This window comes from Chaetodon auriga, chromosome 21 (genome assembly GCF_051107435.1).
Source record: "Chaetodon auriga isolate fChaAug3 chromosome 21, fChaAug3.hap1, whole genome shotgun sequence".
In the NCBI taxonomy this organism is placed as follows: Eukaryota; Metazoa; Chordata; class Actinopteri; order Chaetodontiformes; family Chaetodontidae; genus Chaetodon; species Chaetodon auriga.
In genome coordinates this window covers 7,483,101-7,509,799 of record NC_135094.1, presented here as the reverse complement: position 1 = coordinate 7,509,799, position 26,699 = coordinate 7,483,101, and the positions used below count along the sequence as shown (strand labels likewise).

The window sequence follows — 26,699 nt, the reverse complement described above, 5'->3', positions numbered from 1 at the left end:
GCCTCATTCCCAGCTATTAGAAGTGTCAGGGGAGGGAGGGACATGTCAACGGGCAGCACACACACACGAATGCAAGTTCACACATGAAGCACACACGCTGTAGGAAATTACATATTCTCTATACGTGCTTCATGTGTTTATGTGCTTCTCCGTTAACGCTCCTTATCATACTCAGGTTTTGGGTGGCTGTGGCTCAGAGGGTAGAGCGGTCATTCACTTATCAGAGGGGCGGCGGTTCGATCCCTGACCTCGGCAGTATACATGTTGAACTATCCTTAGTGAAGATACTGAACCCCAAATCGCTCCCGATGCTGTGCCATTGGTGTGTGTGAATGGGTGACACTCGTAATGAGCAGGTGGCTTAGCCGCCGTATGAATGGGTGAATGCAGACTTGTGTTGTAAAAGCACTTTGAGAGGTCGTCACGCTACATTTCCCCTTCAGTTCAGGGATGCTCCATATTGAAAGTTTTACTGATGATCAGCTTGTGACCAACACACAGTTTAAGCTGATATACAGTGAATACAGATACTTTAATTGTAATATTTATTTTGTTAACACTTTCTAACGAGGCGCCCTTTAAAAGGTCGTAAGTAATGGCTTTATTAGTGGTTAATTAATCATTTAAAAATACTTTATAGATCAGCTCCACACAATTAATAAGAAGAACACTTATTTGCCTTTGGCTGGTGTTTATCCTCTTTAGCATCTTGATCTTGATGACACATCAACATTTATTATTGTGGACTTGATGGCTTATTACAGAGTGAGACTCAATACAATCATTATTATCAATACAAATACTCATGAAAAGTATTTTTTACACTCACCACTTATTTTAATGCCTTAGAACTCATCAATGCAGCACCAATAAATGGTTAATTAACTATTGATAGGACCATTAGTTGGATTAACAAACTTATTAAAACGTGTACTTTTAGTTTTACTCAGAGATTCTTTTGAAATACATTACCAAGTTTGTATATATATACATATATACAAACTACTAGCCTTCCCCTGTGTGTTTACCTGTTAAACCATAAAGAAAGCTGTATTATTGCCTGTACTGAACCTGTTTCCAATGGTGAAGAAGAAGAGCATAAATCCACCCAAATGTAGAAGACATCTACAGTAACATTAACATTTATTCAACATCTTATCATAGACTAAAACTTCATGCTTGCGATGTGTGATAAGAAACTAAACTATGACAAGTACCCGAGTATTAACACTGAGTGGATTATCCTGGTGACATAAAGCAAATGTAACTGATTGGATTAGTAATTCCATCCCCTGAGGAAGGTCGTGAGATGTGGGTGAAAGCTCAGATGACCCTATGTTGGGGATTCTTTGCCATTTCCAAACACTGTTCAGCGATCATTTAACGATGCTGACTGTCACAATTTGGGGCGTGAAAAACAAATTTGTCAATATAAAAACTGGATGAGTCTGCTCCCTTTAATCGTCATCAAAACGGGGTGAAATGAATGCAAATGCACACTTATGCAGATGTCATTATGGAACAGCAAGCGCATAATTTTAAGCTATTTCTAAAAACATGAAGCATGTAACATCTGCACAAGAAGCTGCAGACAAACCGCTAAATCAGGTGGTAATAAAAAAAAACGACACTAAAATAAAAACAATGCTAAAATAAGCAATTACTCTCCAACACCTACATCCCTCAGCAAATATTGATAAAATTGGACTTGTAGAGCGACCGAGGCACCTCTGCTCTGTAATATTGCGAAAGGACCTCGGTGGCTGAAATACATGAGTGATTTCATTTCAAATCCCAGCCACTTTCTCCACTGACAGAGCTGCTGAACCAAACATTTCATCTGTACAAACCTGCGAGTCTCTCCCAGACACAAACCCTCAGGGAGCACGATACATCTTTTCTTTGTGACTTTACTAAGGCTACCATTCAATCAAATGCCATTCGCTGTAAGAGCAGCCTCCTGTTTGTGTGTGTGTGTGAGAAACAACATTAAACACCAGACAGCCAAGCAAGTATAATCTGTTCTGATTTATTATCAACCTGAATGTTACTTTTCACACAAAATAAATAGTTCTCATTGAGGCTCTCAGTATACATTTCAGATAGCACTATATAGGGATTCATAAAGTCATTCATTGTCTCTACAATACATAGAGGGAATAATCTGTCATGTTGCACAAAATATCACAATATACCAGTGATGGAGGGACAAATAATAATCGAAGTTCTGCTTAAATATATCATATTGTTACTATCGATATATAGGAACTATCTCAGTTGGTATGTTTCTATTACATTAAATATTAACAGAGATGTTCATGTAACAAACAATTGATGGTGTAAAATGTAAGATCAATGCAATGAGGGATTAAAAAAAAACAAAACACCTGATATGTTGCAGGAATCATGAGGCTTTGTAAGAATCTGTGGTTTACAGGAGTGAGATGTCTGGACCCAAAATACAACAATACACACACACACACACTTCAACATGTGATGCTGAGTATATAGTGTTTGATTCAGATCACAGAGGAGAAGGAACATGTGAGGAGTTTTATTTCCAAAGAGCTATCCGATGCATCGGTTCATCGAGAGGGATACAATCTGCACAACGCTCGGACGTTCACAGGCCAAGAACTTCATGTACAATACATATTATTATTCTTAAAGCACTACAGTCGAGAGCCGCAACGATTAGTCAAACTGCAAAAAAATTAACTGGCAACCGTCCTGATTAATTGTTTCGGCCATTTTTCAAGCAGAAAAGCCAAACAGTCTCTGGCTCCAGCTTCTCAAATGTGACAGTAAGCTGTTTTTCTTCGTCATGTGTGATAGTGAACTGAATATTTTAACTGCTAATCAGAAAAATAAGCAGATTGAAGACACTGCTGCGGCCATTTTTTCACTATGTTTTTCACATTTCAACTGAGAAAATAATCAGCACATTAATAAAATAATCCTCAGTTGCAGCCCGACTATAGTTTGCTTTAAATTTGCCAATAGTCATTATCAAAGCGTCTGTATTTTTACATTTTTGACGGCAGATAGCTGATTTTGGAACGAAAATCTTCACTTGACATCACGTAAACAGCTCGTCAGTGGCACTAAAACGGTATGTTCAGGAACAACATCACAGTTATAGAGGACCAGGGTTCATATTGACAAAAGGTCTCACAGTAGGAGGGCTGATCTAAGGTCCCACATCAGATCAGATCAGGCCCCACTGGTCCGCACTCTCTGCTGCATCGCTAAAAACGACACAGATCCCAGATCAACAGTCGTACTCTGAGGCAAAAATCTTTGCGAATACGGATCCAGGTGAGATATCTGGCACGACATTCATAAGTATACAGTATATATAGAGGTGAAGAGGAGGCAGAGACAGAAGAGAGAAACAGAGCGAGGAGAAGGAAGGGCAGAGAGAGATGTCAGTCTTGAGTGGGCAGAGGAAACCGGTGCTCAGCGAGCGAGAAGAAGGTGGGGGATGCGATGCCTTCACTGAGGAAGCGCTTTCAGGATGGCGTTCACCTCCTCTGCCACGGCTGTCAGCGCAAACTCAAACTGCTCCTGAGGAGGAGGAGGAGGTGGAGGAGGAGGAAAAGATGCAGGGAGAGAATGAAGGGAAGAGGGAAAGTTTTAGTGTGGAACAGCTCAGGAATGCCATTTCAGAATGATTGGCAACAGCAGCCTCCTCCTCCTCCTCCTCTTCCTCCCTCTCTCCTGACCCTGCACTGGATTCGTCTGGCCGCAGACTCGAGGTGAAGGTGAACCACTCTCTGAGCTTTCAGCCCAGGAGTGCACGAGCACCCGGCACCGCCATCGATCCAGCCAGGTGTGTCTTAAAATAAAGCTTTTGAGTCAAGCTGTCTCTCAGCTCTGAGTGCGTGTGTGTGCATGTGTGTGTGTGTGCGTGCAGTTGTTTGTGAATCCGACTCACAGTTTCCCCAGAGGAGCACAAAAGGGGCTGATTGATGTTTGCCCCATGGACCTGGTGTTTTTATATTCCTCTCCTCTCCCCAGGCTGCGGGCCACGGGGTCCTCTCACAGAGAAAAAGTACGTAGGAGTTTGGAGGGAGCAGTCTTTAGATGTGTCAACACATAGCCTGCCATAGTCTGGCCTGAGGATAGGCTAAATCAATACGGAGGAGTCACCGGTGGCCGTACCGTTCGCTTCGCAGTGGAGATTATGCGGAGTGATTAGGGTTTTCTATTTTTATGTCGTCTGATGTTGCGATAGGGCCAGAGAATATGTAGGTGCATCCATCTATATCCACGCTGCGGTTCTGCGCCCGTGTCTAATCCCAAGTCGAGTTTAAAGTTCTGTGTATTAAAAACAGACTCTTTTCAAAGCAGCTCCTGTGCGAGCCGTGCTGTTCACACTCGCACCACTGGGGGGAGATCAATCTCTGCTCGACAGATCAGAGACGGACGCTTAGTGAGGAGGAAAACTGGTCACACATGCTGTAATTACTGCAAGTTGACGTCTGTCAAAAGGGAGTAACCAGAAAAAGAGGAGAAATAATTTTTTTTTTTTTGGTGCTCTATCCAAAAATAAAGTGGCAACATCAGGAAGGAGAAAAAAAAAAGATAATTGGTTGTCCAATCCTTGAAACCTAACTCTAAATTTCATACCTCATTACAATCTAATTTCTGTGTAGACCCAGCATGAAGCCACAAAGTGGAATCAACAATACTCCAATATAATTTCACTTAGACTTGTCAGAAGAGAAAAAGAGAGAGTGCTTGAGAAGCTTTTCTGCGCTGAACAGAGCAGAGCTGTAAAAGCAGCATTAATGAACCATCGAGGAACACTGGAGTCTGTTAGCGAGCAGCATCCATAAATATTATCACCCACTGCTGCATCAGGTTTATTATTATTATTATTATTATTGTTATTATTTCTTCCAATTACAAGAGAAGAACAACAGAGACGTTCTGTTATCTGCATTAGAGGATGAGAGGAAACGCTCATCATTTCCTAAAATGTTATGAGGTGAAGTGTCTGCTGCGATATAAACCGCTGAGACCACAGAGAAACGCATGAAATCCACAGATTTACAAAAAATAAAAGATAAAAAAAACCCTTTAAACTACACATGTGATCAATGGTTTGACTCATTTTTCGAGCCGATGGACCAAACATGCTTCTGAAATGTGAGGATTCGCAGTTTTTCTGTGCTGTACATCGTTGGAAACATTTGTGTCAGTGGTTCAAACGAAGAGAAGATCCTAAACTGCTGCAGTTTCATGGAAAAAAATATTTCTGTAATGGGAGATCTTGGTCAGTCAGTCTCTGTGTGTCTTGTGATAAATGTGGAACAGTCAGTTATTATCTTCCAAGACAATGTTTTTCTAATCCTGAAGCAGTTATCAATTACCACATCATTTCCCCTGATCCTGCGCACATGAAGTAGACAATCGTCTGTTTGAATGACTGCAGCCCCTCCTCCCTCCCTCCCTGCTCCCCTCTCCTCCTCCTCCCGTCTCCCCCACCTCTCTAACTCAAAGCCGGGGACCTTACCTTTGTCTGGACCATGCCAGCTCTCTGGTCTCTCAAGTGCTCCAGGGTAGCGGCAATATCAATCTCTTTAGCACCTGCAACAGACCGAAAATTGGACTGAGTTCAAAGCAGCAGAGTAATCCAGCTCACATCTGTCAATCTCTCTTTATACTGGGCTCCCTTTGGAACAGCGCAGCGATTGAAAATTATTACATTCATCCCTCGAAAGACTTGGACGAGAGCCACAGACTGTTTCTCAATAAAATATGCAAGAGGATATTTTTGGGGTCTGGGAAATGTGCAATAACGCATTCAGAAACGCTGAGCGCCGGCTTCACTGCGAGAATCTTGTTCAAAAATTGGTTTAGATTATGTCCCACTATAAAGTCTGCAAAGAGCTTTTTGATACACAATATCTGAGTGTGTGTGCATGGATGTGTGTATCTGACAATCAGCAAAGTCTAATTAAATAGCCTTTGCAGCAGCCACTCTGATGATTAACCTGTGCAACAGTTGCTCACCTTCGACACTGATCAGCCGCTGCTGAGTTAAGTCTGTCTTGGCTTCCAGAGAGTGTCGTTTTAATCTGGGAATCTGATTCTACTTTCAGATTTATGGATTTCAGGCGGCACGCCGGAGCTCATTTGGGAGAACAGACAGAGACGGAGGGAGAGAACCAGGAGGGAGCCCCTGAACTCTCAAGATGTTTTTTTGAAAGTGAGGCAGAGAAAGGAAGCAAAGGAGATGGAGGAAGAGTGAAAATGTATGTAAGTGTGTGGGTGAGAGAGGGTGAAAAAAGAGGGATTTAATGCAGCTGGACTACTCAAAGTGCTCCAATGCTCCGACAAGACTTTCATGTCTCAGAAGGGCTGGATTCCAAAGTAAAGCTGAAGAGAGGCTCTTCGACCAAAGGAAAAAAGCTTTGGAGAGTGAGATTATGTTCATTTTATACATTCGATTCTGGAGCAGGAAACAAAAGATTAAAAAGAGACTGGGTGGCACCTTTCATCACCGCGGACAACGGCGCATTCGTCACCGAGCCACATGAGCCCCATCAGGACGGGTCAGTCTTATTACTGTTTTACAGACTGCGAAGGGAGGGTCCGCACCAGAGGGGGCCGTCCTCCTAACCTGCACTGATGGGCTGGGGGTGAGGGTAAAGGGCGGAGGTCGAAGGGCAGAGGGGCAGAGGGCAGGCTGAGCTATGGAGGACTTTAAAGGTGACCTAAGGCGGCTTTGGAAGGACCCACAATGGAGGTCCACAAAGTGTGTTTGCATGTCAAACCTGTGCTGGTTATTTTGTGATGCAGCTCACAAAAACCTCTGTTTATTCATACGTACTCTTCAGCTACAACTCCTGCTTGGAGATTCAGGCACAGCTCCTCCAATTTAGAAACAAAACTACCTTCAAAACATCCCTGTTTTACATGTAATGATGCACCCACACCCACACAGATCCTCTTCAGATGGCTTTTCTTGCCCGGTTGTTTCAAATTTATTTCGACTTGTGGGTAATATTTCCTCCAGCAGACGTCCATGATGACGCCAGGGTGCTGTGATTTGTGACCAGCTGCAGATTATCTCCGCTGACTGTGTTTTTTGATTATGCGTTGCAAACTAGGGCCCAACTCGACAAGTCAAAATCACAGAAAATAATGTGCAAAAGCAGCTGAACGAACAGATTTTTATCACCCTGGAGCTCTCAGGCAGTTTTAATTTATATTTGTGTAAAACAGGAAAAATAGAAGACGGTATAAAGGCCGACAGGAGGGAGCAAACGTACCTGAGAATAATTCAATAATGAAACGAAATAAAATAAGCCCATTGTTCTCATTAAATATTAAATATTGATTCAAACCATTGGAGCAACATTTTCAGATTGTGGCTTCCAACGTATTTGGCCGTTAAACGTTTCATTTCCATGCATGTGCTATCTAAATTCATGTTGCAGTTGTGCTGCAGGTCAATACGGCGTGACGCTAGCTTAAATAGATAATTACTAATGTGGGCGCAGGTTTCTTTTTCATTTTCCTTTTCTCTGTTTTCTCTTTGTTCCACTCTCTCCACTCCTTCCAGCTCTGCCTCTGTCCTCGCTGCCTCTCCAGGCCTCAGAAAAGTCACCCTCTAATGCATCCCCGACACCCTCTGTGGAAAATGAGAGGCTTTAGCGTTGCCAGGGCAACACTTGAACGCAGGCAGAGAGAGTGAAAGGGAAGCCATTGATCGTTACCTTTAGCCATCCTATTGAGGACCATGTCAATCAGAATGTAAGTCCCACTCCTGCCAGCTCCATCACTGCAGAGAGTCAGGGAGAGAGAGAGAGATGGAGATCATTAAGGTGGCGGAGTGACGCTTTAATCTCAGAGTGTTTCTCTTAGAAGGAAACAAATTGCTCATTTACATCTGCTGAGAGACTGTGGAGTATATTTAAACACAAATGAGTCGATGCACACAGACACACACTGCTCCGTCTGCTCGAAAACCTGCTATTAACGGATGAAATGGAACACTTAACAAGCAGAAATCAATAATAATCCTTAATATTCTTATGGAAATGCCTCGACAGATCTGAATATTTGATGGCCCAATAAATGTGACGATGGCGAACCTTTGCACACGAGTGCATGTGTGGTCTGGAGACTTGCTCGGCTATTGGGGAGAGGGGAATGGTTTCTGAGGCACACTGGGGACAAAGGCTTTTAAATGAATGCACCTCAGGAGCAGAGGAGAGGTTGAGAGGCCAGGGGCGGTTCGAGAACAGCTTTTGGAGAGCCTTGCTTTTCCATTACTCCAGAGATAGTCTTATGAAAAGCCTCCCTTTGTGCCCGCCGGCCATTCAACGGCTCTGCATGTTAATTGCAAACAAGGCGTGCACATCTCTCTAATAAAGGCAAGGCCAATAAAACAGGAGAGCAGGCCTGAGCACCACTGCTTCATTAATCCACTGCTAGACACTCAGTCCGCACAGTTCCCTCAGAGGCAGCCCGGCCCCACGCATGACTTAACAGGATGTGACTATTAAAAGTGGTCAGACAGATACCTGGTGTTTAATACAAACCAATCAAGGCCAGTTAACTAACTCCACCAAATGGGAAATGGAAGTGTCTCTGGCTGAGTGTCTTTGTGCCACACCATTTCCATAAAGGCACAGCCAGTGGAATAAGCAGGAGCTCCAGTGGACCCAGATAGAGTAAATGGACTGAGCGGCTTTAAAACAAACAGCCACGACAAACAAACGCCATCCCAACTCAGCAGGGTCAGCCACTGTCACCAGGTTCAAACAGTCATACTTGCCTGCAGTGAACGATAATCGGGCAAGATCGACCCCGGTAGCACTTGTTAACCTTTCTGCAATAAAAAAAAAAGAGAAAATTGGATGTTATCGCGAGCTTGACGGCACGTTGTTTGACATGCACAGGCTGCTGAATCACACTCTTTTTTTTTTGCTGAATAACAGCAGTGATAATGAAGGACTTCTGCGCTGTGGTCAGGATGGAATTAATGACAGCAATAATCAAAGGAACAAGCAGAATCCGCAGAGATGCACCGGCCCGTCAATCAATCACTTTAATTCGAGGACGGAGGAAGAAGTCCGTGTCGCGCCGCCTAAATAAACTGAGCATCATTTCAAACGGCACCACTGTGACACGTGAGGCTGATGGATGCGGCGGTGTGATGTTGTGATTGCCCGCCGCCAACGCATTAACCCCGGCCAATTATGACTGTTACACACCACAGGCACGGTGAAGGCCAACAAGCCTTTTCACACCCCGCCGTTGCCATGGAAACTGACTACACCGAGAGCCTCCGTGTCCCTCGTTTCTCACCTTTCAACGACGACGCGAACAATAAACGTCTGAATATCTCATCGCGTCTTCAGTTTGTCTCGTCTATCGAATGTTTTTGTTGCTTTTAACTGAACTTATTAGCCATAATCATTAGAAATAAATGGAAAAATACAGCATAAAGCACACTGCATGAATCCTGTAGTATAAAAGTGTCAGTTGTACTAAAGTACTTCTGCTACTACTTATAGTAATAATAATGTGTTGTAGCTTATAATATCTTATCTTGCTAAATGTACTGTAAGATACTGTATTGATACAGAGGATTTCTGTGCATAATGTCTGACTTATATTTCCATTTGCATTGCTTTCTGCTGTTTTAACCTCAGTTTTTGCATTTTGCATGTTGTATTTGTGAGTTTGTAATGTATTTGAACATTAAGAAGTACAAGTATGAAGTGCCCTTCCCATGTGTACTTGCACTTCAAAGCACAGCTGTGCCCCATTTGATGTCACTATGACGTTTCCCTTTGCTGTGATGTTGGCTTGGCTTTATCATTTACATACATGCACTGAACACAAAAATCAAAATGTGATGAAGCTACTTCAAGTGAACCACTGCTTCTGTTGCAGGAGGAAGGCCTTTGATTTTTTTGGTTGTACTATACTCATTTTTTTGTTTTGACATCAAATTATATTACATTAAGGGTATATCTTTTACATTTTAAGTATATATATATCAGAGAAATCAGAATATCGCCTTAGTTAAAGAGCATACAGAGATGTTTGGAGTTCCCATGCAAGCCAGAGGAAGGAGCAGTGAGAGGGGGAGAGAGGAGACAGAGTCAGGAGTGAGAGAAAGACAGTTTGTGCACAGGCCTGGCTGAGGAGACACAGTTTCCAATGATCACTTTTGTGACTATGCAACTGGGCTCATATTACTAGCTGCAACATCACAAAAATGACACTGGCAACCGCAAAATACCGAGTTGGCCGAAACCGTGAAAACCGTGAGTGTGCAGTACATCGTGTGGATCTGAGACCTCTGACTCACATAATCAGAGAGCTTTAGATTCCCAATAACCTACAGCAGCGTTAATGGGGTTACATCAAGGCAATCTGGTCAACAGATTGGAAAGGAAAACCTATGTATGTAATCAAAACACAGCTCAAACCAGCACACCAATACCATAAATAAATAGAACTGCAAGCTACACCCAGTTTAATTTAGAGAAAAAAAAGAAAAAAGAAAACAGCATCAACTCTGAGGAAAGGATGACAAGATAACGCTGCACATCCTCTTTTTTCTCTCTCTCATCTGCATTACAAACTGGCGGGACAGACTTCCATCCACAAATCAGATGCATCTATTCTCATTTGGAGGGCTTTTCCGATCCCTCTGGGTTCTCCCAGAGGAGCTATTGTTGCTCTTCTGCCAGAACACATTATATGGAGAACACAGTGAGGTTATTCAGTCACTAGCGTTCCCCCTCTCCCGTGTTTTTAGTGAGACAGCTCTCATTTAATTGGGTGTTTGAATTAGGTATTTTTTCTCTTTTCTTTTCTTCCCAAGCCAAGCCAGGCAGTGCAGGGCTGTTAATTTGCTGCATCACATGTGCTGGAGGGAGGTGAGGGAAACAGGCCCAGGATGAAAGGGATAGTACAGAAACACAGTCCTTATTAGAATAACTGTTCTCTAGGACACCAAAAGGTAGAGGGGCAAAAAGGAGACGGACCAGAGAGGCGCTGACAGAACACAGAATATAAGGGAAGATGATTAAGAACAAGCTCAGGATAAAGGCCGGTCGTAAAGGTGGGAATCTGCCTGAGATCCACTGAGCTCCAGTGTCAGAGGGCAGCCTGCAGCGTCCTTCACTCTACCTGCGGAAGTCTAGCAGGGTCCTGGCCGAGCTGGGGATGCCGCGGTCCATCCAGGACAGGAAGTGGAACTGGGTGACGGTCCGCGTCTCGTTCGTCTGCAGGTTCTTCAGGTAGAAGCTGCGCACCAGGAAGTCCTCGCACCAGATGTGCTCCGACACCAAGTTGACCTACAAATAGAAAAAGGAATAAACGAAGGATGACATTTGGTTAATGAATGACAAGCCAGCAGTCAAATCTCATTCATAACTATGCAACAACCTGCAGGAACAAGCTTAAAGAAGCTTTTGCACCAAATGTTTTAAAGGGCTGGTTCACCCAAATTACAACTTAGTCCTTGTGGTATCTAACCATGCAAATAGTTTAGGTTTCCCTCACTGGCAATTTAGTTTCCTCCAGTTCAGAAAGAAAGAAACCGCGAGGAGGAAGGAGGAAGCTTTGGAGTGATTACATGTGCAGTTCTCATTAAAAGAGGTTAATTTGGTTTAAAGAAGGCTTAAAGAAATGACACACAGTAATCAAAGATATGAACTGTTCTTTTCAGAGTCTGCACTTTTTATCACAAGGTAACTTTGTCTGGTGAAATGAGGTGCAATTAAGTTAGATACGAATGTGTTCATTATATTTATTGTGAGCGTCTTTATGCCGCAGTGTCGAACAAAGACCTGAGACGCTGCTGTTATGAGTAATGATGAGATATGAATATACACTGAGTGGCCACTATTAGGTACACCTGAACAGGCTAATGCTAATCCAATGGAACAGCTCAGCCATAAATTCGACTGCTACAAAGATAATAATGTTCAGTTTTGACAGACACTGTCAGGGAGGTCTTAATAACCCCCTAACTGTAGAGTTTGTGGCAGAGCTGTTGCAGTGGATTGAGTTTAATGGTATATTTGTACATAATAAAGTGGCAAAAGAGTGTCTATGTGTTTCTAAACCTTTCTGACTCCTCAACCTGATTGGCCAGGTTAAACTGGGAAGGTGGGCGCTACCATTATACGTAAGTACAATGGAGTCTGGTTTGAAGAGCAGCACCAGCGCAGCACTGAGAGGCTTCTCATTTACAGACTTCTTCTTTTAAAAGCTTGTGAGATATCGGCCTCTGAGATTTCTCCCAGCGTCCCAATAAAATTAGCGGTGATTGAATTTTGTTTGTGGCGCTCAAAGTAAAAGTTACATTTGTAAGACCAGCGTCCTTGTTACTCAGCAGCTTTCACGGGGACTATTTTATTTGGCAGGGAGTATTTCCACTGAAAACCGCTCACAGTGAAGTTGGTAAATTATAGACATTGTTTTCTGGAGGGACATGTCGCTGTTGAATTTTTTAAACGTCGTTTTGCAGCGCTGTGAGCACCACAAATAAAATTCATCTTGATTGCATTGGGGTGGAGACAGAAATCTCATAAACTCAGAACATAAAATCAAAACTATGTGCACTGCTAGACACCACTAAGAGGAGGAAGGATGTTTTGTTGTGATGTGGGTGAACTGATTCAGATAAACTCCCCGGCTTTGTGACTTCTCCTCAATCCCCCGCCGACGTACCTCGTATATGTGGTAGACATCAGATCCTTCGTCGGGCCAGTAGTGATGACACTGCTTCACCCCGTTTTCAGAGAGCGGGGTCAACATGACGATGACGACGCAGCCGCTCTCCCACACCATCTACACGCCGGAGGAGAGACGTCAGACATCCCTCAAACAACAACCCTTTAATACTCATCTGTGTGACATTAAAGTAGCACTAATGTGTAGCTGAACTGTGCCACCAGGAGCAGCATATTGCACATTAGCATTACATGGCAGCCTTGTATTAGAGAGAAATTGATTTCTTAATCTTGGCCCAGGAAGTATGAATAAATGTCACCTCTCTGTGTGTGACAAATGATAAACGTTGGGCGGAGCGGCGGGAGGGCGGGTCACGTGGCGCCCTCTCTCAGTCGCCTGAGCGGGATCACAACATCTACTGAGCTGCTGCTCCATTTCATCTTATCACAATCTAATGTGTCCTTGGGAAAAAAATACAGGCCCACGGCAGCCATTAGGAAAATGAGGAGGAAACGCGGCTTTTATGATTGCTATAAAAACACAATGGCCTTGACTATACACTAATCACAAGCTTCTGTGATCCAGCCCAGTGGACACATTACACGCCAACTGTGCCAACTGCGCCAAGATGTGATGAGATTAGGCAAGGTGATAATGTGGGGGAATATTATCCATTTAGTCTTGTAAGGTTTGGCAAATATTTGTAGGTATTGAGGAACAAGTGCATTCTTATTTTCCACCTTCAGCTCATAAAAAGCCTGTCAGTTTTTTTTTTATGTGATAATCAATTTCTCGGCTCCAAAAACATAAAGCTGCTCTACATCACTTGCGCAGAAGGAGGCAAGACAGGAAAAAAGCTCAAAAATGGCCGAAGTTGCCGCTCTGTGAACTGAATTCTGAGGGGAAGTGAGCAGGAAAGCGAGGCCCAGCAGAGCTCAGGTAATAGCCGGGGACGGAGAGAGGGAGGGGAGATGGATGGAGGAGTGAAGGATGAAGGGATGGGGGAATGAGGAGTGGAGGATTAGAGCAGAGCCGCCTTTCAGAGCGCTGCCTGGGGCTGGTGTGGATTAGATAGGACAGAGCAAAAAGATTTGCCTCCTGCACGGTCCATTTGCATGAGAGTGGCAGTGTTTCCCCTGTTTGTTTACTTCTAATGGGGGGAAAGAGTGTTTTTTCTCTCTTGTCACAAACCAAGGTTAACCATATTGAATAATGAATGGCTACTTTTTATTGCCAGACACAGAACTGATGTTCATTGTGTCAGTCAATCTGTGTCTAATTTTCCATTATTTTCTGCTTAATTGGGAAAGATTTAGAGTCGAGTTCATGGCTAAATGGCCCATTTCATTAGATAATGGATGTGCATTTATTCACCTGGCACGGAAAAAAATTGGCAGACAAACAAACAAATAACCAAATTGACAAAGAGATAATTATCAACTGTTTCATTTGAGGCACTTTCAAATTTACAAATTAAATACAGGAAGCCGTTGTTCCTGTTTGAGCTAATGTGGTCAAAGGTACACTTTTCAGATAATAGGAACTGAATTTTTCTTTTTTCTTTTTTTAATGGATTCAAACACCATGTGAGGACAGAGCTTGCAGCAGTTTTATGGGTTTAAAAAGTGATTTACAACAAAAATCAAGGGCTTCACTCTTTTTGGTGTGCAAAACAACCTGACCAGACTAAACTTTGTGCTACCACCCGTCCCTGGACACAAACAAGTGCCGGCGTCTGTGCTAACACCAAGTCAGCACTACCATAATGATTCGAAATGAGTATCCATTCAGTACATGATGCAGAGTGCAGAGTGCAGGGCCAGCTGGTCCGCCAGGATTTATGCTTCACACTTCTACATCCTGGTCACGGCTAGCGGAGTTACTTCACCATATGGAGGTGATGGGCCCGCTAATTACTACAGTCCTGTCCTATTAACACATAAGAACGCCATTTGGCAACCATGCATCATTTAAGGCATACTGTACCTCCACACAAGACGACATGTTTTACAATAGCCTACGTACAGCCAGTGAATAATGGCGGGTTCGTATGACATTTATGGACAAGATAAGGAATGCAAATAGCATGGAGAAAAATGCAAATATGAGCCAACATCAGCATCATTATAAATAATATTAGAATTCCTGGGGGTGTGTATAACTAAACTACTATATAGAACTAAAAGCTGCAGGTTTATAGCACATTTTCAGCGAGTTAAACAGCTTTATTGATGAGTAGGAACAGTAGAAGCACCATTACTTCAAGCCCCACTTTGTGCCTCTCGTGTATCAGCATTACGCTGGAGTTACAGAGCAAAGCAAACAGTTTCACGAAAAATATACAATTATGCTTTGTCCTTCCTTTATTTGAGGGATAATCAGGCCCTAAGTTTTGGAACAATAGTTCCATAATTTGGGGGATGTAAACAGGAAGTATAATGTTGCCATGGATGAAGTGAGTTAGCTGTTGGCTCCAACTTTAGCCCTGTTTTTATAGCCCCTATTTGATCACACTTTGGCAAATTGTCACCATTAAAGTATGCAGAGTTAGCCATTAGTAGTTCCTGTTTACACAGCAATGGATGTACACAGAACTATCACTGGATTACTTAAATACTGAAGAAAACTAAAAATGTTATGATTCCCAGGCAAGTTCCAAGCAAATTCCCAGTATAAGAAACGTCTCTTAATGATTTCCAAGCAGATTTATAGAAGTTTATTTGCAATGGACACCAGAGATGACTGAGTTAGGATTCAAATTGCAGCAATGATGCATTAAAGGTTAGTTTTTTGCTTGTTTTACAGAGAGCAAGGACACCTCTGCCATTTCAATGTTACCTGGATTATACAGTCACAGCTTAAGAAAAGGGTTAAAATGTTTCTCTCAGGCACCAGACAGTATATTTTCTTTATCCAGATGATTGGAGGAGCTTTTGTGAATTGTGGAAACGCCCTCAGAACAGCAGTAACTGTTGTTTCAGGACCTTCTGGGTTTTTCAAAGTAGATATTTTTAGGACAGTCGGATGCTTCGCTCTGATGTTTCGCTCATGAGAGGCACAAAGTGGGGCAACATAAGTTCATCGATCCCTCTTTGAGAAATTCCACCATTGCTTAAACACCTTAGAAATAGTAATCTATACTCTTCTCTTGGACCAGGAAGACACCAGACTCACAAAACCACAGGTAGTGCAGCTCTGTCCTGGTTCTTACAAACCTTCATCTGTGCAGAAAGAAAACGGTAAAAGATGAAAGACCACGGTGAACGGAGATGAGCATTACCTGCCAGAAGTCCGCCACAGTGGAGGGAAGTGGGCCCTGCGAGGAGATGTAAGTAGGGTTGCGAGGGTCATGGTCCATCTGGGAGAGAGGGAACAGAGTGTGACACAGTGTTTGGGCGGAGACTGGTGGATGAAAACACACAGTCAGGGAAAAAGACTTCCATCAAAGCCTCCATCTGGATGGTGAAATGAGAGCAGAAAACATTCGCCTCTGATGTGTTTCCTGTCTGTTTTCATTCATTGATTCAGTCTCGCTCCTCTTTGTCGCTTCCCTTCTGTCCTCAAGATCTGACTAGTTTTTAATGGGTCTGATTACACTAAATTGGAACACGGACAAAACCACAGACTCCCATTGGTAAACTGTGAACATCGCGCCGTGCTACGCTGGATAAGCTTTGAGCACCTATTTGAAGGACATCCTTTGTACGCCTGTCAGTCAAACTTGTTTTTGTGACAAAATGTTTAAGATCAGTCTCTTTAAACATTACGTTTCCATAAAAAGACTGAAGAAGACCTTGCACGGTGCGGCCTGTCGAGTAGAAAATTAAGCAAACAGGCACCTCTAGTGTTTATGGGAAGAATGCCACGGCATAAATGATATTCATCAATTTTCAATGCAAATAGAAAATGGTCTCCTCCAAAAAGATACTGTTTCTACTTGATAGTGAAAAGATTTCTGAATTTACACTGAACTGTTTGTTATGCGCAGACATTACCATGCCATTACCCTTGTGCTACCCTCATTCCCACTGCTGCTAACGCACTGTACATAACGGTAGATCTTCCTTGTAAATATCATTTGGTTTTCCTTTTTATTTCTTCCTTTATTGTTATTTTTATATAGTATGTTCTATTTTACTCTAATTTCAGCTATTTGAATATTTGTTTCCACTCTTTCTGTACGTGTAGCATATAGGGGACTACAACTGATCTGTATGGTATAATTACAATAAAACCTTAAACCTTGAAAACTAACTTCAAATCCTTTGAATATTCAAAATATTTAGGCTTTAATTCTTATTACCTTCAGTTTCCCACTCATTGTCTTGTGTACAGCCTTCTCTAATGTCCTCTATGACCTCATGAAATGGCGTTCAGATCTCCATTTCTGCCACGCTTTGACGTGTTTCTGCATGAAACATGGTGGTGTGGCGGGCCTGTAAAGCCTGCAGGCGGCTGATGTGAGGGAGCTGAGTGTTGAGGTGGTACATAATGACATGGGGGACTTGATTTGAGGGATGTGATTGAGACTTGATTGAGTAGGTGTTGGCTGCAAAATCAATGATCGCATTTTATTGAATGGAATTTTTATGCACACCCTCGAGTGCGAGATGCATCAGTGGAAAGATGTTGACACATTCCGCAGGAAAAGAAATGGGTGGGTACATATCAGTGCATTCTTGATGTATATTTGGCATTATAATGATAGATGAGGCACTCCAACAGTGCTGTATTTTTGTAAATCTATTATTTATGGTACACCTACTAAAGATATAACCTGATGTGCCAGACGGTTTGTTACACTGAACCATCAGGGACGTCGTCTGTGGAAACACCGTTCGGAAACACTCAGGCACTTTCAAATAATACTTGGCAGGTGATTGGATGAACCATCTGTCTGTCACCATCTATCATGGACGAACCAATCAAATCGATGAACCATATGACGTAGTAGGTGAGTGAAAACATCTTTTCCATGGAGAACAGGCTTCAGTGCCATCCTCTTAAGGAGGCGCCATTGATGTTTTTTAATGAACAGTCACTTCCTGCTCTGACGTCACACCTAAATCACGGCCAAAGCTGCCAGAAGTGTCTCACAGGACACCAATTGGTCCGAATGACTGTGGTTCAGCTACAAGCACATAACTTGAAACCTGGCAAGCTGAACTCTGCCGTGATCTCATGAGATCCAGCTGCCTCACGAGGTCACCAAAGACGCAGAAGTCTTTATAAAATTGTATCTTTACATATCAACATGACATTGAGCGACATCCACCAATGAAAATGGAGGCTTTCTTTGCAGCACATCCCCTAACTGTAACAGAGGGATTTAAGGAAGGAGACATCTCTGAGCACAACGTTAAGGACCACCACGACAGTAAGCCACATCGTCGTTCTTAATGGCTTTTCATTCTTTATGAACTCCCTTTTTTTTTTTTTTTTTTCAAACGCTGAAGAACAACTGGTCAAGGACACCGAACATGAGCTTATAAGAACATCTAGTTTCTCTTTTCATTTCTTTGATTCATTTGTCAAGCTCATAGACCTTAATTACGGAGCATTCTTCACGGCTTTAATATTACCATAACACTTTTCTCTCCTCATGTTTAATAACCTCAACAACAGGATTAATTCTTAATGCTCTGAACGGGCGATAAACCCCAACGTACAACTTTAGTCCAAGATTTTAAATAAAAATCAAGTCTTTTATTATTTATGTCTTTGTAATGTATTTTCATTACGGTGGATTAAAAATGTCAAATTGTTTTCTCTTTTAACTTCCAAATTGTCAGGCTCAGTAGAAACAGACTATTGTGTTGTCATCCTCATGCTGGAAATTCTTTCTCTGCAGCATTTAGCAGTGAAACACTTAATAATGCAGATTCTACTGAGATCAGATTTGATCATATTCATAGTTTATGATTTATAGCTATATTACCTGTATCAAGTGTCTACAAGATGTCAGGCAGGATGTCAATATTCATTGTGGGTATTGTTGTTAGTAGTACCTAAACGATCATTGGGGGGCAGAAGTGAAGCATGAGTGACTGAACATGTTCTTTAAACACACCTTCACAAGGTCTGGCTGCTATTTCAAAATGTACCTGCCTGTCTATTAAAGAAATTTCCCAAAAGGACACACAGGAAATGTTATGTTCATTACCCACTGTTCTACTTCAATTAGGTATAACCATGTTGTTCAATTTTCCCTTCATCCGTCCTGGTTGAAATTCCTCTCGTGGGTTTGTTAAAAAAAAAAAAAATGAAAGGGTGGTGCCGAATGCTAGTGCTGCCACTCCGTTTAGCCAATCTCAAGGACACAGACATGCTGTAGCTGTGTGTTGACATCCCTGCATGAATACTAAAGTGCAAACATGAAAGAGTAGTCCTGCGTTTCAGCTGTCCTCCCCTTGCCATTGTGGGAAGAAGATAGACTACAACAAAAAAGGCAAGGAAGTGCTCTTTGGTTTGAAGTAAAATAGCTTGTGCTAAAATAGCTTGCACAAATATCACTTCCTGGAGAAGCGTCTCAACTTTCAACACCTTGATCCGGTGTTTATGAGAGATAGGGAGCTCGGAAGCTAAGCGCCGGCTTGAGGTCATCACAGATAGTTTGAAAACAAAAGCATGGAGAACAGGTGGGGAATGCAGAAAGCCACACAGCGTTTGATTCTGTAAAAAGGCCAGCAAAGACAAAGGCAACCGGGCTCCGACCACATTTCATGCCACCGCACATTCCCTTGAAACCATTCCTCCCGCTAATGATGCTGTGCATCTGGGAGCGCTTGCATCATTTGTGGTCAAGCATTAACCATTATCCAAGCTTTACCCTGTGTGCATGTCACCCTCTGCTTTGCAGGGAGCTCCTTCCCTTTGCCTCTCTGACCCCGGATTCCAAGAAAGAAGCGACAGATTATTTACTCGTAGGCCACTGCCCCTGAAGCTAATGAGGAGGAAGAAGCCGCATTGACAGACATAATTATCACAGTTTTGCTGGGCTCAGCCAGGGGTCCCTTTTGTGGTGTAATTACTGTCCTTTCATCCACACACCACTGCATCCGCCATTACTTCACCCATCCTCAACATCCGCTTGTGTTTCTAGATGCTTCTTTTTTTTTTTTTTTAACTGCACCAAAACAGACTTGGGTAACTTTACACCCTTTTACAAATGCACCAATCTGCTTTTTTGCTAACTTCTTCCCATGATTGATTATGCCTATTATAATATATTTCTATAAGATGGCAAATGTCGCACTACAGCACTGTTTAAATAAGCTAAAAACCTCTATGAATATGCCATTAGAGAAAATGGAGGAATAAATAGAGCATCTAGAAGTCTCCACTGTTTGTTTCTGAAGAGTAATAGGCTTTTAGTGCAGCTGTGTGTAGCCCCCTCATCTATCTCCTCAGAAATTTTGGCACTGTATTTGAAATGCATAGTTTCCTGTTCCCTTTGATGGAATCCCTTTTCAGCAGCCTCAGGGGAAATCATGACTGGCAATGTTTTGGGGAAAAAATAGTAAAAAAAAAAAAAAAACAAAACAAAAGAAAAAAAACGTAGCACTCTCCAACACTGAGGTCTTTCTGGATTTGTGGTGGGATTCATTTGTTTAGTCAAAAATAATATATAATTCTTTTTAGTGCCGATGAAAAAAAAGGGGTATCTCCAGGGAGCGGCCATTTTGAAAGCACTGAAAGTAGCAATGCAATTCAGCAAGACACAGCGAATCCACTGAGGCTCCCAGCATGGAGAACAAAGTTTAGGAAGAAGATCAATGCACTTGAATCAATGACAAGTCCTTTGAAACTTCTTTTTATCTCAAAGTAATATCCAACCACAACAGGTGTTCCTGGTACAAAAAAGGCTTGAGAGACAACAGATATTAGCCACAACGCAGAGCTATAATGAATAAACAATACTCACTATCGGACTTGCATTGATGTAATCGGAGTTGCCGTGGTTATTCTCCGCTTTCAAGGTGATCCTGGAATGATCGTCTGTAATGGAGATGCATAATTCATCAACATACTTTTCCACTGTTTTTCCACCCCACACAATAACAACAGAATTTTGAGCAGCAACACAGAAATATGAAACTGAAAAGGCTGCAGGGCAGTTTCATCAGACTTTCATCATACACACACACGCACACACACGCACACACACACACACACACACACACTATTCTGAAGTCCTGAATTGCTCCACCTTTAATAAGGAATGTTCCAAGTGAAATAATAATAATATATTTTATGTGGAGAAGCCTGTAAGTACGGAGCCTTAAAATCCTCCTTTTCTTAAACAAGTGAAACTGTTGCAGGATTCATATAATCTGCTTCCAATGAATCTGAACCCACTTCAGTCGTCTTCTTAAACACATTTGTTTGAAGTTAAAGCCCCTGAAAACGCAGCCTCAAATCTTTTTCTTATAATCATGACTACATAAGCACAACTTTAAGCTGAAAAAAAAAGAAGCTTTTGTTGTTATTTCTGATAATATATACGAGTTTAAAAGTCAAAAACTCATCTTCATCAGGACTGTGTGGGTGTGGTTTGATCAGACTTGATGGACAGTTACAGAAAAACCCACCAAATGTCATCAGATTCCAATTCAAATGTTGCTAAATCCTGATTGGTGCATGGAACTATGTGACATCACTGTGTTCTAACTGAGCCCCGCCCACCTCAAACCAGTAAGAAGAGGGCAGAGAAAAACAGAAAAACAGAAATCTCTTATGTGAAATTACCCAAAATGTTCAAACTTTGACAGAATCTTCTTATGGATCCACATTACAAAGAGGCTGATTGTGGAAATCAGGTGATAACACCACTTGTATGAAGATGAAGTAATTGATCGTCAAGCTTTTCATTCTCATTTTTCTTACTACTCCTAATTTGCTGTTATTTTTGAAACTATATGTCTACATTTCATCCAGAAGCAAACAAAACCACTTCTCATTTCTACTCGACAACCGTGGATGTTGTTGAGAAGATTATTTGAGCAGCTGGCTAGCGTAGGCTAACGCTAAAATTCTGTAATTGGTTGAACACTCCATCTCTAGCTCGCTCGTTTCAAGAATGAGAACCTTGTGAAGGGGTCTTACGTAAGCACTTGATGGCCTCAAACATAATACCCAGTTAAAGTACTAAGGCTAAAGCACGTGCCTGGCAAAATGTCCTCATGGAATAAAAGATCCTGCATTGTTTGCATGTTTCAGAGCTAGTTAGCCCAAATATTACAGGATTATTAATCAAAATGTGATTGTTCATTCTAATCCAACCTGTGGACAGAGAAAAGGATTTGAGGAGGGGAATAATGGATGATTTTAGGAAACTTAATGCGATCTAAGAGGTTTGGCTGGAGTTATTTCAAGGTAAACATTTCCAACCTAAAAAACAGCAGAATGGAGCGACTATCACTACCTGAAGCTCTGATATACCAGCATGTTGACTCGGTGTATGTTCCAGTCCAAAACAGGTATTTTTCTAAGGGAATCTATAACCTGACGACTTAATAATACAGTTAGATATTAACATGCCCTTTGTCTTATGTGAATTTCATCCAAAGTAGTCTCAAAGCTGCTGATTTGCATTGAAAAAACACAGAATTTTCTGATCACAATGACGGAGGCCTCTACTAGCAGCTTTTTATAGTGCTTTGGCTTCTTTACCAAACTGGTTTTATGAAGCTCTTTGAAGGATCCATATAAAAGATATGATATATAAATATACCACCAGCAGCAGCCTTGTAAACGGTGGAAACACTCTGACAGCTAAAAAAAAAAAAAAAGACATGAGGACGGACTCACATACAACCACGGCGTCTGAGCGGTTCCTCTTGGAGTTCTGCTCAACCCGTCCCACACTGCAGGCGCTGGGCTCTGCCTGGTAGGAGCACAGGGCCTCCCACTCACGCTCCAGACGGTTCTTGTTCTTCAAGTGGTCCTCCATGTATGACTAGAAGAAAACAGACACCCCCTTAGCCACCATTTCACACACCAAGCCAAAACCATTCAGAAGTCAGTCAAATGTCTCCAACATTATGGCTGTAAAAAGACAGTTTGTGTTTGTTTGCTGAGAATTTGAATGAATTAAATGAGAACAATTCATTTCCACCATATCATAGCTGGCTTGAGATACCTTGTTGTTATTTATTCATTATATTTTCTTCACCATGAGCTACCCAGTAAATAAACTGGAGCAAGACACTAAACCCTTGACAACAGCATCTGCTATTAAAGCCATGATCAGGTGTCATGGAGCATTATTGTCCTAAGCTGCTCTATAGTGTAACAACTGGGTGAGGAGGAGGCTGCTGAAGGTCTAGGTGGGGAAGGTGTGGTAATGTTTGCGTCTTTGTGTGTTGATGCATGTGTGTTTGACAAAGAGAAAAAAAATCACACACAATTAAGACTCCTGAAAGGTTTGTCTGCATTGGAAATACTTCAGGGGTGTTTCAATCACGTCCCTCACTGCTTGCACAGCCCCTGATAAGATTGTCTGCATTTAAGCCGTCGCTTGGAGAAGACAAAATTGAATTCGCTAGAGAGACAAAGATGGAAAAAGAGAAGGGGGAGGGGAAGAGGCCTGTGTCTGTGTGTGTGTGTGTGTGTGCGTGTGTATTCTCCCAAACCAGGGCAAGTCTTAGGGAGCTTAGAGGCTGTAGCTGGCAAGACGGTCTTTTTTAGCGTAACGCCGTGCTTCGCCCTCGCTCCTGTATCATAGCTCCCCTCCCGATGGGGTTAAATGGTTTAGTCCGCTATTGTGTGAGGCAGAAGATTACAGACTCATAAACTGATGTCAGGGATCAGCTGGCTAATACAATGAAAGTGATACCCAGATGTGCTGGGTTTTTATCCCATATTAAAGGCAGTGTAGGTAGGCTGAGCAGAGAGGTGACACTCCATTGTTACATCCGACTTATTCTCTCCTGTCTGTCAAAAGGGAAATTCAAGCCTTTGCAGCATATACACAATTCCTACCTCGATGATAATCACAAATAAGCTTGTCCAACACATAATAGGCAATTACCCTTTGATGGCTCACAAATTCAGACATCCCCTGCATGAACGCAAAGGATATTAGGTGACTTATAAGAACATTACAAATCCTACAGACAATAGAAATCAAAGTTTATTGTTAGATATGGCGCCAAAGGTGCCACTCGGGTCTTAAAAGCCACAAAGAGAACAAAAAAAAAGCAACTCTTGCGATTAATGCAGCTGCATAATGAGAGATCACAAAAGCACAACGTGTTCTGTCTGAACCCATTAATGACACAGAGTGATATTTCTCAGACACCACTGTAGATTTCTACATTTAGGTTTTGAAGCAGTCCTTAATTTTATGCATGCAAAAAACTCAATTACATAAAAAAAAAAAAATCTAGTTAATGTCAATTCTAATAGCAGGCAACACAAGTATATTTGCATGTGTGTTGTTGTGCATCGCCTACGCAAACACACAGTGCTGTCTTCCCAGGAAAATGACAGCATGCCATTATGGCCACTTGACAGAGCCTGTCACCACTATGCTCTTGTCACCCTGTACAAGTACTCTCTGCTTGCCAGCCTGACAGCATTCCACCTCCCCTACCAATATTACATCTCCATGTACTTGATAAATCCACTCTGAATTGCATCCCATTCTATTCAAACGATGCCCTGAATCGATTGCATTCCAAATTCATATTTTCGCAGCTTAATGCAATGCAGCCAGCAGGCCCTTATCAAGCCCTCCCGTTCCTAGGGGGAGGCAGTGGACCATGGCGTATTCCAGAGACAGGGTAACGAAGGTTTAGTGAATGGGGGGATTATGTCTGCCAATCAGAGGGTTGGGATGGGAGGCCTGGGTGTCAGGGAAACAATGTCTAATCCTTCCTAAGCAGTCTCCTCGGCAGCAGAGGGTGCCGGGTGAAATCAGGATGAAGGGACAACCAGGGGAGCCAGACACAACAGGTAACACATTACTGTCAAGCTCTGCTGTCAAATTAAAACGAACAATGCTGGTAACAGTTTGTACAGGGAGCTTTATGATATGATAAACGGTGGAGAAAGGTTAAAAAAAAAATATTAATGTGCTGGGGGTTTTTTTTGTCTGACTAATAATAGCTAAATTAAAAGAACACATTTGTTTTGCCTTAAATGGAATCTGAATTGCTCATAAACTAAATGTAAAATTGTGATTTAAAGCCACTGAGGGCAGAACATGTTGCACGAGTCAGTGGCTATTTTCCTTTGCCTGAGTCTGTTTTTCTTTTTGAGCAAATAATTCATCATTTCAAAAAAAATTGAACAATAACTAGTCAACATAATGAAAAAGAGCCCCAGGCTACATAATTATGGATTTTCTTTTTCTTTTTTTCAGGAGAGAGGTGATTAAGGCAAAGGATCACCGGAGCAAAAGCAACTGTATCAACATTTTGACCCTGTTTCTGGACAGTGGATGTTGTTTTGTGACTGTAAAGTGCTGTCCATGGTGCTGAACACACTTAGCACTGCAACCATAAGCATGGAAATACAGCTACATATACTTCCACGCTACATCTGATCATCATTTTTGAGGATTTGAATCACTCAGTCGGTAATATTTGCATTGTTGCAGCACCAAACTGCAGCTGAAAATGGCAAAAGAGATAGATAGAAAATTTCAGACAGTAGAGATGTGTCATAATTCTGAAAAAGAAAAAAAAAACACAACAGATGACTCAGCACAAAGAGGCATCCAATTTCAGTTTTGAAGTTGGAAGTCGTTATGCAAGACTTTTTAAGTCTTGAGGTGGGCCGAACAGTGGGGTGCAGCATCATAGTTCATTTATCCTGATGGAACCTAGCTCTCGCTGTAGCATAGCGGCTGTGTATACTGCATGTGTGTGTGTGTGTGTGTGTGTGTAAGAGGTGATTGGGCCTCAAAAAAAAGGACCCCCAGCATATGTGCTTTGGAAAGCCATGTATTCATCATCCTTCTCCACACGGTGTGAGCTCCAAAGAGCGAGCGAGGGGAGATGAGAGGAGAGGAGAGCAGAGATGGGAAAATATAGGTCTGAGATCAGTGATAACAAGGCAATCTCACACATGGTTTCATGTGAGATGGTGGTGGAATTTTAAAGAAGGACCCCTATAGGACATCTCCATGTCAATCATGGCATGAAAGAGAAGTAAAGGTCCCTGTGTGTTTTACCTTTCTACTTTGCAATGCCTGCGTTGCTGCTGTGAAGAAACTGGGGCTAATAATAACAGCTCCTAGAAATGATTCACAGTGCCTCTTTTGTTATTGCAGGGCTAAATGCTTTTCTATTGTCAATGTTTTCAAAAGGGGCTTCACAAACAAGCCTTGACGAGTGCAACAAAACCCATCTATTACCACCAATACAAGGCATTACTCAGATTCACTCTCATTCATTATAGCCTCCCAATATAAAAGCTAGACATGCAGTGTGATGAATGCTCTCTCCATTAATGGAAACACTGCAAGGCATCTATCCATCTCTTTTATCAAGCTTGTCTCAAATGAATGAAGCGAAAGTTGTGCAAAATTAAAACAATCCATTGTGTGTTTGTGGAAGCGTTGGCAACTGAAAGCTTTTTCAACCAAAATAAAAACCTAACAAAATTTCTAAAACATCCAAATGACAATCAGCTGGGTAATGATATTTCAGTTTTGAGCAGCTCCCATCACGCAAAACAATGTCTGCCTTATTTTGCTGCAGCAGTGAGAGAGCGAGAGAGACGGAGGGGGTAAAAGATGAAAACGACAGTGTGGAGAGAAGCAGGACGGAATGATAAAGAGAGAAAATGACACAGTAAAGGGAGGAAAAAGTTGGAGGAGAAAAAATGAAGACAACAGAGCCAAGATAAAGCAAAAGGGAGAAAACAGCGGGAAGAGTGATGAAAAGAAAAAAAAAAACCTCAACGATAACAGGGTTGTGAGGGGGATGAGGTGAGAGGGATGAAAAAGAGACACATCCAAACAGATAAACAGA

The 26,699-nt window shown here is 42.1% G+C and overlaps 1 protein-coding gene across 2 annotated transcripts in view; it reads right to left on the bottom strand.

Moving 5' to 3' along the window:
- Positions 1-2,013: 2,013 nt before the first annotated feature.
- Positions 2,014-26,699, bottom strand: part of ptprn2 (protein tyrosine phosphatase receptor type N2) — a 122,896-nt gene continuing 98,210 nt past the window's right edge. For both annotated transcript variants that reach the window (XM_076761378.1, XM_076761379.1), the window contains exons 14-22: positions 22,528-22,675; positions 20,642-20,715; positions 15,998-16,075; positions 12,715-12,834; positions 11,167-11,333; positions 8,795-8,848; positions 7,731-7,795; positions 5,522-5,595; positions 2,014-3,567 (exon numbers count right to left, since the gene is read on the bottom strand). In XM_076761378.1, the coding sequence (XP_076617493.1) occupies positions 3,496-3,567; positions 5,522-5,595; positions 7,731-7,795; positions 8,795-8,848; positions 11,167-11,333; positions 12,715-12,834; positions 15,998-16,075; positions 20,642-20,715; positions 22,528-22,675 (852 nt within the window). In that variant the 3' untranslated portion in view covers positions 2,014-3,495. The remainder of the gene's footprint in view (positions 3,568-5,521; positions 5,596-7,730; positions 7,796-8,794; positions 8,849-11,166; positions 11,334-12,714; positions 12,835-15,997; positions 16,076-20,641; positions 20,716-22,527; positions 22,676-26,699) is intronic.